The 15,628-nt window shown below is 40.1% G+C and overlaps 1 protein-coding gene across 1 annotated transcript in view; it reads left to right on the top strand.

The window, feature by feature from the left end:
- The window catches only part of LOC123972089 (neuropilin-1a-like), a 74,351-nt gene that overhangs the window by 44,954 nt on the left and 13,769 nt on the right, over nt 1-15,628 (top strand). Inside the window, exons 7-11 of the mRNA XM_046051323.1 lie at nt 3,998-4,153; nt 4,950-5,094; nt 7,623-7,798; nt 8,037-8,192; nt 11,962-12,106. Coding sequence (XP_045907279.1) covers nt 3,998-4,153; nt 4,950-5,094; nt 7,623-7,798; nt 8,037-8,192; nt 11,962-12,106 — 778 coding nt within the window. The remainder of the gene's footprint in view (nt 1-3,997; nt 4,154-4,949; nt 5,095-7,622; nt 7,799-8,036; nt 8,193-11,961; nt 12,107-15,628) is intronic.

The raw sequence follows: 15,628 nt of genomic DNA on the forward strand, positions 1-15,628 counted from the left end.
TAATTTTTAGGAGACACTGTTGTCTTATTAGTGTGTTGGAATTTTTGGGGATGAAAACCTCCGGACTGCTGTCATTATAGCTAACTACCTACATCCAAGAAAAATAGCCACAGAAAAATACAAGCAAGTTGTCATAAGTCAACTTACAATATAATACCTCTCTACTAAAAATGACATGTTGTTTTATCAGTGAGAAAAACCATAATTGCTCCCAGCCACCATGTCAGTTGAAAATAATGTTGGCAGGGCGGATACATCACACTTTACTGATTGGCTAGGGCAAAACAAAATAATCCCCTCTTCCCAACAAGAAAGTAGCTAACATGAACACAATGTCATATTAAATTAATGAAATGAAGCAAAATGGCAATTAAGTCTGACTATCAGGCTGACATAAGCCTGTAAACATGCAAAAACATTGTCAGTCAGATGTAAAGAAAAACTTGTGCATGTAGAAAAACTTTTTCTCTCCCCAGGCAATCCACTGCATCCCCAGAGAACAGCACTTTCTTAAGTAAACATTCAAACCTCAGATGAGAACTGAGTAATTGAGGCTCTTTCTTTTACTATCACTGCTAAAGCAGTATCCTCTTTTGGCAGGAAGTAGCAGAGTTTTTTGTTCAATCTCATTTAGCCACACTTGACTGAATCATGTCCCCTTCCTGCATTTTGTTCCCGTCATTAAAAAGCTCTAAGTGTGACTATTTTCTGTGGCATATATGTAGACGCTGCCAAGTGTTGAGTAATTAGAAGATGGAAGAGCAATTAGCCTTAGTCATTTGATGGAGGAAGTCTGGAAAATGGAGCTTTGACCGGCAGCAACAGAAAACATGCAGCAACTGCCGACTGCAACGGCTGGCCGATGGATTACTGTAAGTGCTGAGGCTTTTCCTGTTAAAACTGGGGCAACATCATCAGTTCTGTTTTATTCCGACTCTGGGAAATTGTTTTTGGGTTTTTTTCACTTTTAGAACAGTTTTTAAAAAAGGCGAAATTGATTGTTTGGTTTTACCAGTAGAGCTAGTAAATGTCATTTTTACTTGAAAAGTGAGTTTAACGATTCATGGATTATCAAGATAGTTGCAGGTTAAGTTTGTGTCGCTCATGTAACTGATTACTCGACTAATCGATTCAGCTTTAGATTCCCTCCACTAGCGGATTCCAGGAGTTACCTTCTGATGTGTTTTCATATTTGGTACACACTCTTCACCTTTATCTTGCCACGTTTCTGAGAATTGCCCACTCCTCTTATAGGAAAAGTGACTTGTCTTATGGCTGCATTATGCTGTATGTCTCCCTGTATGATCATTGAAGGTCTGTGCAAAATTGCAGCTCTAAAAAGAAGGCTTTGCCCTTTGAATGCTTAGCAACGTTTAAACCTGTGTTTTCCATAGCCTGATGTGGACCGAGGTAAATTTATGGGGTCATGAGATGATTAAAAGGATAAGAAAGAAAGATTAATATTTTTTTTAACCCAAAGTAATTTCACTACGTTCTCTTACTGGATACGCCTCTTAAGGCCTCTGAAAGCCTTCATTGTTTCCGGGGTCACAAGTTAAAAAGATTGGAAGCGCAACTCTTGATGCTATAATAAACAGCAAAGAATTATCTAGTAGCATGTTTATCTCATTTCAAAGCAAAGCTTACCATACACAGTGTCTTTGTTACACACAGTGTTTGTAGTGTTCGGGGGATACATCCCTTGGGAATTTAGAGCAGAACGCAGCTGGGAACGCCAGCGAGCAATCCCACGAAACATCGTTTCCCAGGGGTCTCGCTGTCAGTGTCAGAGCCCACACAGACCCACAAGAAGCTATTTTCTTCCCTTTTCCTGAAAAAGCAATAGTGGGAGAAGTTAAATAATGGCCTCTGGTCCCTTCCCATGTGCGACGTCTCTATGGTAACATAATTACACACCATATATTACAGGCATCCTACACACTGCAGCACTGTGTATTTTGGTATGCAACTGATAATTTCCAAACTCAACAAACAAGCAATTTTGTTTAGTTGAAGTGGAATGAAATGGAAGTCAAATGGAGTGTCACCTCATTTAATACGCAGTTATGAAAATAATTCGATTCTACTTTATGCTTTAATGCAGTTTGGAGGCACTTGATGTGATAACTGTACATGGAGCTACGGTCTGTCTTGGTGCAGTACTCTTAATTTAAGTTAAAGTATTTGTAGACAGTGTGTGAATCATTGATTTAAAAAGACTACTGTAAGGCTTTCTGTTATCACTACCGCTCTCTTTGATGATAACTATCTTATTATTAATCTTTTTTTATTTTATCTTTTTCTTTTCAAGCACTTTGAACAGCCTTGTTTCTGGACGCTTCGTTGCTGCTGTGAGATAAAATGCCTCGGCCATCTGAATAAGTTTTTTTTATTATCTGTTATTTAGCCCTTAGATCACAATTTCATGAGAAAACTAGGAAACGATATAGCCATGAGATGCGATAATGTCAGTGTAATTTCACTTGGACTTACTTATTTTAAGAGTGCTTGGAATCTGCTACTGAAATAAGGATGATCCCAAACTTTGTTAGATTCAGTTTAAAACAATTTACTTTTTAAAAGGTGGAATTCTCTCCTTCAGGCTGGCTGGCAAGTTTGTCCTGACACTAAGAGACACTCTTTGTTTACTTACTACTGGGTATTCTAACTCAATTAGACACAAGATAATACATTCAGTCAGTCTAGTCATACAGTCAAACTGGGGAAATTCCCATCAGCCACCAGAGAAATGTTGGCTATTTTAAGATGTGACTGCCGGTTGCCTTGTTTTAGCAGACAACTGACGTGGTCTTTAGAGTAACAAAGAATAACAAAATAGCTATTTCCACATGTGTGACATGGAAACCTTAACAGCAAGTTGGTTAAGAAGCAACTGGTAAATGTGAGTGGGATTTTTTTCCCCTGAGAATTTATAATTTCTCTATATCTAACTTTTGTGTTTTTAACATATTATGAGGGAAATTATTAGCACAAGTCGTGTCAGCATTAACTAGCCTGCTGGCCTGCTATGCAAGCTGTTGCTGTAAGTCCAGTTTTTATCCTTGTTGTCGTCGTATGTCCTTATTTACTCACAGTCTCTCTCACAAAATCTGCTGTTGGTCTACCACAACCTCTCAACCTACACGGTTACAAACACACACACACACACGCACCACAGGTCACACACTAGTCATTAGTGATGCGGGTGGACAACCATAAAATTGATCGTGAGCTGGTTCCCACACACACACACACACACACTGTCTGACACAATTTTGTTATGCTCTAAATGAGTTTGATGTCACACACGCTTCTGAACAGTGTCACAGCAAATAGACTCTTCCAGACATCCTTGTGGATCAGCAGCCTGAGGCTCAAACCCTTAGTGTACGCCTGACTCAACCAGATTTAAACACATGACCTAAATCACATGTCACGTTCAATCCCTCTCCGGGAAAAGGTTGTTTTGTTGATAGTGAGAGAACACAGCACGTATGCACAAGTGTACGGAATCAAATGTCAAATGTTTAGTAGTGGAGTATACTGACTGAATAATGTCCCTGTAAAGATTCGTTATGTGGTAGAGAGGTGGTGGTCTGAACGAACGGGGCTACCCATCTCTCCAGCGTCCTGCTCTGATTTTTCACTGTCTAATCATGGACAGATCGCAGTATAATTAATGAGATCTGAGCCTCTTACTTCCCGTGTGAAACACAGTACAAGACAGTGTTGCATTTGTAGGATGATACTTTGGCTCTATGTATAATTTGGTAATACATTAAAACTTTAAAATTATATTAGTTTTGTACGGTCCAAGAACAAACTCCAAAAGAAGAAAATGTACTTGTTTTTGTTGCTGTTGTTGATGTTAAGATCAGCAGACTGGGGTTAAACCAGGCTTTAAAATTCAAAACTTGTGCATTACCGCTGTACCTCGCCTGTAATCCTGTCTGCATTTTTCAATTAACTTGCCCTTACTGTCTTTACTGTAATCCAGGTGGATTTGGGATTTCTCCGGTTCGTCACAGCCATCGGGACGCAGGGAGCGATCTCAAAGGAGACCAAGAAGCACTATTACGTCCGCTCGTACAAAGTGGACCTGAGCTCCACCGGAGAGGACTGGGTCACCGTGAAGGAGGGCTCAAAGCAGAAGGTAATGTTCATTGTTGCTGTAACAACCCCCGTCTATCTAATATTGATGAGTAATGAAGGACTCTGCATTCTAATCAATGGTGAGAGAAGTGTAGATGGCTGAATCAATGTCTTCCCAGGCTGACAGCTTTTGGCAACATCCCTAATTGACTGAAATGAGTGTGCTGAAAGTCTGCTTCACATCCCACTTCACTCATCACAATCAGAATCTATTTCTTCGGAGGAACACTGGTCTGGAAGTTATCTTGGGGCCGAGATAAATTGATGGGTTCCAAAGTCTCTCATTAAGCAACCTTATTGATAGACGTGGTACAACTTGCTAGCAACAAACAAATCATTTGAAAGAGTTTTTAAAGTGTACCAGGGTGCTAAATTTGGCTCCAACGCCTCACGCTGAACAGCCAGTTTCAATATAAATGTCAACGTAAGTCAATCCAGATTCTACTTAAACCATGACCTACCAGGGGTTTATTGTAGTAGACAGCAGTAGCAGGAGTAATCGCAGTAGTAGCAGCAACAAAAATAATTTTGCTGTTGCAGTAGTAGTAGTGGAGACAGTAGAAGTCATGGTTGCAGTGCTAGTAGCAGTAGTGGTTACAGTGTTGTAGCAGTGTGCTAATACCTCTAGTAGAAGCGGTGGGTGGTAAAAGAAGAAGTAGCAGTAGAAGGACCAGTAATAGTATAGTTGTACAGTACTGAGTGGTATTGGTGGTTGTAATACTTAAGTAGTAAAATAAGTAACAAAATAACAAAAGCTCCAATGTGTCATTTATTTTTCTATGTTTTCCCATCTTCAGATCTTCCAGGGGAACCACAACCCGACGGACGAGGTTCACGCCTTCCTCCCAAAACAGACTCTGGCTCGCTACGTCCGCATCCGCCCCATTTCCTGGGAGCAAGGCATCTGCATGCGCTTTGAGGTCTACGGCTGCAGAACATCAGGTGACGTTAGCAAACATTCACAGCACACAAACGCACACACACTGTTCATGATATGAGACTGCACTCACGGCTTAAAACTCTTGACGCATTGATTTATGTTTTTCAGTAGCTGTGGCACATCCTGTCCACACACTGTTGCATATTTCATTCATATATTTCATGCATTTTTTAAAATTAACATTCCCTGTCACCACAGGGATGATTAAAGTTTAATTTTATCTTAATCTTATCTAATGTAAAACTTAAGCAGTGTGGGTGTGTGCTCACACTGCACTAAATTGATTACTGAGCATGTAAATACCACAGAGGGACATAACTGGCCAGCTCTCTTTTTTCACAGTTATTATATCTACATACAAATCACATAATGCACTCACGGTTTATTTTTCACCATTTTTCATGAAAAATATGTATTATTTAGAGACATTTTGATGTGCTATTTAATGTAACATCTAAATTCAAACAATGGATGGCGTGCAAAGCGCTACATTTCCTTTCTTTAACCTCTTTTTCTTGAACTTTTTAAGCTATCAATAAACTTTTGCACTTTTGCAAACACTAAGCCTACTTTGACTAACTTACGACTGACTTACAAAAATGCAAAATAAATTTTTAAAAACATTTTATACAATTTTACAAAGAAGAATATTATTTTACAGACACTACATACACTTAAAACTGTGATGTATTTCTGCAAACACTAAATCTATCTTGACTGAGGGAATAAACAGGGTAATGTTAACACCTTATGTGAAAAGACTTTGGAGTGACAGTCAGGAGCACTTCTTGACAAGTTTTACCTGCTTTTGGCACTGGACGGCTGTTTGTTTCGCACCATACTCTCCCTCTTTCAGAGAATCTTCTCACTTTTGCACATCGTGAATCCAACCAGCATCTTTTTGGCTGCCGGATGAGAATGTCCTGCTGCTCTGTTGATTTTAAATAATCGCTTCCAAGGCGAACGCAAACTCCCACAGAAGGAAACCGTTATTCGTTACAGAGGAGCAGAGGAAAATCATTCTGCCTCATTACTCATCCTCTAACATTATATAAACCTCAGTCCTTGATGTGCTACAAGCAACTCTCAGTAGAAGAGCCCCATAAAGTAGATATTAGGCTGTTACTCATAGGTGAACAGGCTGTCGAGTGCTAGACAGGTGATTCAGGAGACACCACTGGGAAACCAGGAATGTGTGTGTGTGTGTGTGTGTGTGTGTGTGTGTGCGCGTGCGTGTGTGTGTGTGTGTGTGTGTATGTGTGTTTGATGTGCTGAATTAGAATGAAAACATGCAATGCATGAAAGATGCGGTACTTTTGCCCATTAAACCAATTGTTTTTTTATATCCCTGGGACATTTGGTACTCATGAACACAGAAACACAAGAACACACACATACAATTCTGTAGGGGGTTACCATAAAGAACGCTGACTAGCTGTAAATTCACATTATGGAGGAATTTACATCCTCGGGAGCTGTTGTTAAGCGCCAGATTTACCTCTGGAAGCATTTGTCAAATATAAAACTGAGACCACGACTGTTTTATTCTATTAGTTCTAACTAATTATCTTGGCTCATGATGACCAGACTTTTGTGTCCACATATTTTAGAGTTTCATTAGGTTTTGTTAACACTAAAAGCACAGCTAAAGTCTCTCAATTATCCTGTATATTTCCTAGTAATTGAACAAAATTAGAGAAATCAGACAGGTCTGGTTGTTCAGCAGATTGCATTATAGCCTCATGGAGGTCCAGTCTGAGGAATACATCCAGGCTCATCAGAGTTGAGCCAGGGTCAACCTTCCAGTGAGCCCTTAGGTCATTTGAACGACACAGCGGGGGAACCAGCACGGAAGGCAGAAACAGTTGAACCTCGCTCCACTTTCTCCGCAGCACAGCGTCTTCCAGCAAAGTGCACATTCCTGTTGGAAACATGAACTACTGTTTACTTCGCCATCATCGAGATGAAAGATGAAATCCAGAGTTGTAAAGTGCCTCCTCGTAATATTATAAGCCACTGCGCCGTGTTTTGGCAAACTGATTGATCGGCTACTCAAACTGGACTTCCTGGATCGTATTTCATCATAACACCGGGCAGCCCTTTGAATTTCCTTAATACAGGGCTTTCGTTCTGAACACCCACTAAGAAAGCTGCGTATTTTGACGCAGTGCTATTGTTGGTCTGAACACGGCCTTTGTAACAGTTGTAGCAGTAGAAGAATTGGTAATATACAAGTAAAAACACAAGTTGTCTACAATAAAAACAATGCAAAATGAAATTAGTCCTCATGCGTGCTTATATACAGAATTCCATGTTCCATTCAAACTAACTCTTCCCAGAGATGATAAATGAGTCTTTGGTGTTTTTACTCTACAGTTTCGACACTGCAGCAGTGCCTAGAGGGCCTCAACTAAAACTGCTGACAAAACCAGTGACAAGATAAGGATGGCAGTAGCCTTTCTTATCCTACTGTACGCCTTCCAAACGTTTCTAATCCACCACTGTTTCCCCCTTTTCTCTTTCTGTACAGACTACCCGTGTTCAGGCATGCTGGGGATGGTGTCAGGTCAGATCTCAGATGCTCAGATCAGCGCCTCGTCGTATGCTGACCGGGGCTGGGTGGCTGAAAATGCCCGCTTGTTGACGGGGAGATCTGGCTGGACCGGGCAGCAAACCAAGCAGCCCTTCAGAAACGAGTGGCTACAGGTGGGTTTAATACTGAACTTTGAATGTTTAATGATGGGTAATGGTGGGGTAATATGTCAAACAGATGACCTGTGATCCTTTTTTGTCAGCCAGATACTGAATCCCTATATACCTGCTATTGTTTTATGTGTAATGGGGTTTTGTTTTGTTTCCAGTCAGATTGTCTGTCTGTCTGTCTCCTTGTCATTTAGTTTGTCTGTAAAGCCATTTTTTTTCCCTTTCTCATCCTCCCTGGTAGGTGGATCTGGGCCAGGACAAGATGGTGAGTGGCGTGGTAATCCAGGGAGGGAAACACCGTGACAGGAACGTCTTTATGAAGAGGTTCAGGGTGGGCCACAGCCTTGACGGAGAGGACTGGACCATTGTCAAGGAGGACAACACCACCAAGCCCAAGGTTGGTTTAACATGTGTACAGTATGCATAATGTGCATTAACTTGCATGTTACTGGTAGTTCCACACATGTTACTGCTAAAATTAGTTAGCCACATATACCTTTACATAAAATGTTTAAAGAGTTGCCAAGTCAGGTTGGATGGCCGTTTTTAGATCAACCTCCAAAACAGTTTTGTCTCTGCAATCAGTTTGACAGCTTTATAACTGTGTATTTAGTTTATATTGCCTGTGATATTGAGCCCAATCACAAAAGTGGCACTTTTAGAATAAAAAATAATAATAAAAAAATAGTTTTATTTATCAGTTACATGGCTTATTAAGGTGTAGATTCTTAGTATTTTAGTAAGTTAATAAACAGTGCAGCCACAAGGCTTACAGGATGTGAAAGGTCTCATATGACCTCCACCACGGAAATGGTTCTACTTTTTCATCCACTTTTGGCTCCCCCTCCTGTTCTCTCGTCATCACACTGTCCATCCACGCTCTCTGTCTCGTTGAGTGGCATTATGGTGATGCAGGCCAACACAAATGAACAGAAAGTAAATTGTACAGGAGACAGATAAGGTTGCTGGCATGAAATAAATCTCCCCTTACTGTAATCTGTAATTCCTGGAAACCACCAGACAGACGGTCGACTGGTCGCAGGAATGAAATGTTTCACACCCAAATTATAGACTACTATTCATATGAGCGCTGGCTGTGCTGTTTGTTGGATGCTTTTGTCTGACGCACTCAACAAAACCTTGACGAAAGGAAAGATGAAGCTTTCAAAGGGAAATTGGTTTCTTGTAAGATAAAATAATAATACATGTAGGAAATACAGACTAGAGCATGAAAAACAATGGTTTAATTTTGCACCAGACCGTAACATTTATTTATTGATCCCCTCACTTGCTGATCGATTTGTTCCTCCACCCCACCCCCACCCTGAAATACTGTAATATGTAAAATCACAAGTCTGTACCTGAGACCCATTAAATTACTTCATTTGATTTACTCACTAAAATCTGTCCACCACCAGATAAAAGAAGAGAGGATCTGAGTTTATCTGAGCCGCCTTCATGTATTACCGTGCGTTCATCACAGTTGTGCTTTACCAGCTCCAGGAGCAATTTGCCAATTTGTGTTGCCCCGTGTTTCACCTCTCAGGAGAGGCCTGAGACAAGGACTGCAGCCAGGGCTAAAAAAAACACCAAACACCTCCTCTGCATGTTTTTCCAGTGAAAAGAAAATATACAGTTAATATTTTCCTAAGAGACCATCAATCAAAGGGAAGGCACTTTGGATTTTGTAGTAAAGATGGAAATATACAACATTATTTATCATCAAGGATTTTAAGTAGGGTTAGTGCATTAATAATGTAATATTTTACATAAAACCTGTTTTGACTTTATTGTGCTCCCCCACTTCTGAAACAAAGCCTACACCCTTGTAGATAACTGTGAATACATTACAGTCATTTTAGCCATTAATGTCACTTTGAAAACTGATAAATATCATTATTTTTAACTATTAATCTGAAACCATTTTCACTACTTTTATGTGTAATAGTGAAACTGCTGTTCTCGAAGCCAGTCTGGTTTGGTCATGATGAACAGAGGAATATGATTGACATGAGTAGTAATGGCCACAGTGACTGAACAAATGAGGAAAAGAGTGCCACCTACAGACACGCAAACCAGAAAAGACATTGCAGTAATGCTTTGTTTGATTGGCAGGTGGTGTCTGAGCACAATGAGTGCTCGGTATGAAAGATAAGAGAGAACATAAACATTAAAAATGGGAGTCCCAATCTCGGTTTCTAATCCTTCTTGACAATTTGAGTGATTCGGATTCTCATCCTCAAGAGGAAATTCATATCATTGCTTTCAAGACCCGACTGCCTCTCCTTGTCCGGCCCCGTTGGTGCGACATCCTCCTCTATGTGTTCCAGATGGCAAGGCGGAGGGCGAGGTTAGCCATCAGACTCCTGCTGATTTACTGATCTAGATACTCCTCTGTCCCTTCGCCCTGCCTCTCTGCTCTGTTTCCTGTGTCTTTTACATAAAACCTCTTCAAAAGTCAAGGCAGGAAGGCTCAGTGAGGACCTGGCTGGTACATGCATTTATTCATGCCTACACATTAGAAAAACATAAGGGCGCACATTTAGAGTGAATTGTAACCAGATATTATATCCAGATTCATTGTGGAACTCCAATTAAATCCAAGTGAGGGTGGCGATGGTGCAATGGATAAAACTATGTCTTTGGTGTGAAAGACCTGGGTTCAATCCCCCACTGTGACCCATCCACCATTGTGTCCCTGAGCAAGATACTTAACCCCTAGTTGCTCCAGAGGCGTGCGACCTCTGACATATACTGTATAGCAATTGTAAGTCGCTTTGGATAAAAGCGTCAGCTAAATGAATTAATGTAAATAATAAGTGGGAGAGGTTATTTTGGGCACCCCTCGCTCTGGACGTTCTGTACTGCTTGGATCAGCATGAAAATCTCAGTTAAATCATCAAGATTCAGTCAGCTCAATTCAATTTTATCCAGCCCTATATCACAAAGGACTAATTTGCCTCTTTACAGTCTGTATAGCATACCATGCATGACGATCTGTCCTTAAACCTTTGAATCACATGAGAAAAAACTCCCTATTAAGAACTGCGTTAGAAAATATCTGGTTCTTTGATAAAAATTCGAAGGTGAAAGCTTGTGTACATGAAAACATTTGAGTGAGACGTTAACTACGATTCCCAAGGTGCTTTTTGGCCAGAAAAATTTAATCGCCAGGCTATGATGTGGGCAGGTAGAAGGCAAAGATGGCGCTGAGAAAACACGAATAGATGTTAAATAAGCTTAAGAGTAAAACAGCATGATGGATAAAGTTAACATTCAAAGTAGCATTAAAAAAAACAAACAGCAGCAGAAGACAGAACAGTACAGTACACATACACCAATAAATAATGCAACAACAAAACAACTGTATTTGTCATAGTTAGCATATAGCACTGACCCGAGAGACAGCTTCATTTTTAGTGCCTGTTTACTTTTTTATAAACAGGGAAAGGTAATGCTGTGGTACTTTTTTAACAAAATGCCAAAACCTGCAACAGTTTTCCATTTTCTCACCAAAGGTAAATGCTGAAGAGTTGGCCTTTTTCTTACGTGTTGGCATGTATGCACCACAGCAGTTCTATTCAGGCACAGAGAACAATTTCTGTGCATTTTTTGTTCCCATACAGACTCAAAACTTGGCCTTTTCTTTAAACGTCTGCTTTCTGTAGACACGGTTACATGCCACACTGCACCCTGTGATAAATCAGGCAAAAGGAAACCTCAGCAGTTCAAACAGGCAGGAGTGCTTTTGGTGTTTGGTGTCCCACCACTTGGCTCCCGCTGTGACAGAAACCATTTTCATCTGTGCGGCGTCCATGTTGGACATATGAAAGGATGTCCTCTGGTTCTGATTTCCTTGATTTGTTTCCTTTGTTTCCTCTTTTCATTTTGTTTCAGATTCATATCAAACTGGACCACTGTTTGATCAGAAGCAGACTTACAATAGAACAGTATACGTTATTGTTTGCTTTATTCTTTTTCGGCAGGGGATGTAAGGTGTAATGAGTGCTGCAGAGTTTGCCAAGTTTAGTTTAGGGCCTCTCCTTACTCTTCCTTTACATTTCTCGGCTTTTGTTATTTAACTGGCTTACCCTTGCATTTGGCAAACACTGGTTAAACTCAAGTAAAGAACAGACCCTGACACGTCTCTCTGTCTTCTGCCTCAGATATTCACTGGGAATCAGAACCATGACACTCCAGAGCTAAGGTCGATAGGTCCCCTCCTGACCCGCTTCTTGAGGATCTACCCAGAGAGAGCCACCAACGAGGGCCTGGGCCTCCGACTGGAGCTGCTGGGCTGCGAACTGGACGGTGAGTTCCATTTACCAACAGATTCAACAGAGGGAAATATATTAATATCAGAGGTTTTACATCGGCTGAATGGTGCAGTATTCCTGGATTCTTGTAATATCTGTAATTTCAGTACTCAACCTAATGCCTGCAATGTAAATGTCTGATTTTAAGTATTAGCATTATTTACATCAATATATTCTGATATCTAACTAATCTAACATCATAGTAAAATCTAGTCATATAAAGAGGAACTTAAAGTGAATTCACATGCCTACTTTATGTGTCTAAAACCTTTATTTATTGCCACACACAAATCAATAACACGCATGTATAAACTGTCTTCCGTAAGGAAATCTGTCTCCTCATATTACATTTTAATGTTACAATATTAAAGTAGATCTCTCCTGTGGTTTTTGGCTTTGGCAGCGTTGTTCTTGGTTGAGAATGAGTTTTTCAGTTAGTAAATCAGCCACTCTTTAGGTTAGTTTGAGCATCTTCACTCTAATATGGCAAAACCGACTTTTTTTCCATGCTGGCCATGAACAGGGAATAATAATTGTGTTATATTAATAATCATTATGTTACAGTAGCATGAAAGTAGACCTTACGCCTAATCTACGAATAAAAGTTTAAGCACCTGTCAATACCTCACACCACATTCTTCAGACAAAAATTCAAAAATTAACTGGCACATTGCACCGGTAGATATTCAGTTTTGCAAAATACATAAATTATGTAAGATTAAATTGATGGCATAAATAGGTGGTGATGAAAGCTTCAAAATACAACATCTCGCCACCAACACTGTTCAGTTTCGCTAACGCCAAAGCACATTCAAGCTCCAGAAAAAAGCTCCTGTTTCATCACATTCACTCCCCAGTTTGGATCATCTCAGCTACTTTACCTTGACTACTTCTTCCGTCTAAACTTTCCATTCTGTGCTGCAGATGAAATAATGCAACGCTACACGTACAGTGTGAAATGCCCTTAAGGCTCAAGTGGCCGGTAGAAGAGGTTTAAACATGTTTGTACATCTTTTTGTTTTTTTCAAAAAAGGGAAAATGTTCAACATGCAAACAGCACTTTCAAACACATTTGCATCTCAGTCAGCCAACCAATCAGTCATTAAACAGTGAACTGCTTACACTTCAGGCTGCTTATCTGCACTTTAATGAGAAAGTAAGAGAGTAGGGAGGGTAAGCACTTGAAAGGCTGACGCATGCCATGGCAGGCTACTATCTCTACTGCAGCAGTGGTCAGAGCTGTGTGTGTGTGTGTGTGTGTGTGTGTGTGTGTGTGTGTGTGTGTGTGTGTGTGTGAGAGAGAGAGAGAGAGAGAGACAGGAGGGCTCGACCTCCTACAGTAGGTGAGGGAAGAACAGATGAAGGGAGGAGGGCGGCTCTCTGGAGTATCTGGTTGCACTGTAGGGAGAATGATAAGCATCAGCCAAAGCAGGCGAGATTGCAGAGTAGACAATGAGACGTGTGTGTGTGTGTGTGTGCGTGTGTGTGTGTGTGAGAGAGAGAGAGAGAGAGAGAGAATCAGAGAAGTACAGAAGAGGATACAGTAAGAATGGACAAGAAGATGACAAAGATTTGAGGTGAAATGAAGATAGGGGATAAACTTCAACTTTGCAAGAATCTAAGGAGGATTTTGGACTGTTAAGTAATACCTAAGAACCCCTGAAAACTTCAAAATCAGGTTTTGTGGGGTCTCAAAAATCCAAAGGCAGTTATTTGCTTTTCTTTTTACCTATACTATAAATTGTATTTGAAAACAAATAAATGTAAACCTGCTAAAGTCGAATTACAGTAAACCAGTCTACCCTAACCCTGACACCTTCTGGTGCTACAAATGGCCCTGTGCCGCCTGATTATAATACAGTTACCAACCACTTATATGTATCAAAAAGCTTAGGATAGAATCACTCTTTAAATAGTTTGAATAGTTTGCTTATAATTATCAAGTAGAACGCTTACAGTGTTCATTTTGGGTTCTTTCATACATGAGAAAATATAGAAAGAATCTGATTATTATATGAATACGTTTTCAAACTCTGCTACCAGTTTGGCATTGATGGCCTACAGGTATTTTTAAGGCCTGTTGCAAATGTAGAAATGCACTGAAACCACTGTCAAGCTGTGGCTTAGCAGCCTATTTGCACTACTGATGTTATTGTATCTGTAAACAGCACAATACTGTTTTAAGCTATAGTGTAAATATAAAAATTTGATCTACAGTAAGCTATATTGAATACAGTACTGAACTGTATTACTGTAAAGGGTATTTTTTAGCACACATAGTACAGTAATTTAACAGTAAGTGAGTGAGTGAGTAATATTTAGCGAATATAATAAATAATAAATGTCAGTTAGATGGTAATATGCATGATATATTGGGAATGTGACCCAGACGTATGTGATGAAGAGGTTTCCACTGTAGTGTGTGTGTGCATATGGAGAGGGGGTGAATGGAGTGAGCGCAAAACAAAAATGAGAGGAAAAAGAAACAGAGCAAGGTATTTGAAATAGCATGTCTGTGTCTGCACCAGATGAAAAGACTTTTTCTCTAGGAGAGTACAAAGACAACACACACACACACACAGACACACACAAACACACACACACACACACACATACAAAGTGTCACAGGAGACGTAACAGAGGCTCTTTAATCTGACTGCTAAGAGCACGTACACACGCATATGTACACACTCAGATGGATGCAAGTCACATGTGTACACTGGAAAAGGCATACAGATAAGACATTAAAAATACCGACAAACACACATCTTCCCACATTCTCAAACACACACATTAGCAATCATGTATCAATTATCCAAATCACAGCCTGCTCGTACCTTGATGCTCGCTGAGGCTGCTTATCTCATCATTAATGTACATAATGATAAAGCTTGAGGGCTCTGAACAGCTAAACAAACTGCTGTCATACAATTATAAAATCAAACTGTTCTACAGTTAATATTTAAAGCCTTTTTAATTTAAGGTGCTGGATGTTAGGTAATTTAACAAGCAGTTCCTTTGAATGTATTGACCAACTCATTCTCAAGAAGCGTTTGTGTTCATCTGAGAGCCATACTGCGTGACTAAGTCTCTTCCTATTTCCAACAAAGACATCGAGATGCGAAGTGAAGGTTACAAAAGCACCGGCGAAACTAACAAGCTCACAATACGCCTGCATATCAGTTTCGGCAGCTTAATGCTGCTTCAAGCTTTGAGTTAAATCATCTCCTTACATCCACGCTGTGAGAGCAAACCTCCGTCCCACTCAAAACACTGCAAACGCGTTTCCTTACAAAGTTTAATTACATGCGGACCATCTGTGATTTTTACATAGTCTACATATGCTAATTCAAGTTCAGTTAGCTTCATTTCCATAAAAACACATCACCAGACCTCCACTGCATGCTAGAATTTAACAAGATACAAGAGTTTCTGTCATTATCACTTTGGTCCGTGATGGCAAACAAGAGAGCCGGCTCTTCAATCTTCAGAAAAATCGAGACACTTGAGTTTCGCA

The sequence above is a fragment of the Micropterus dolomieu genome, linkage group LG06 (genome assembly GCF_021292245.1).
Source record: "Micropterus dolomieu isolate WLL.071019.BEF.003 ecotype Adirondacks linkage group LG06, ASM2129224v1, whole genome shotgun sequence".
Taxonomy (NCBI): Eukaryota; Metazoa; Chordata; class Actinopteri; order Centrarchiformes; family Centrarchidae; genus Micropterus; species Micropterus dolomieu.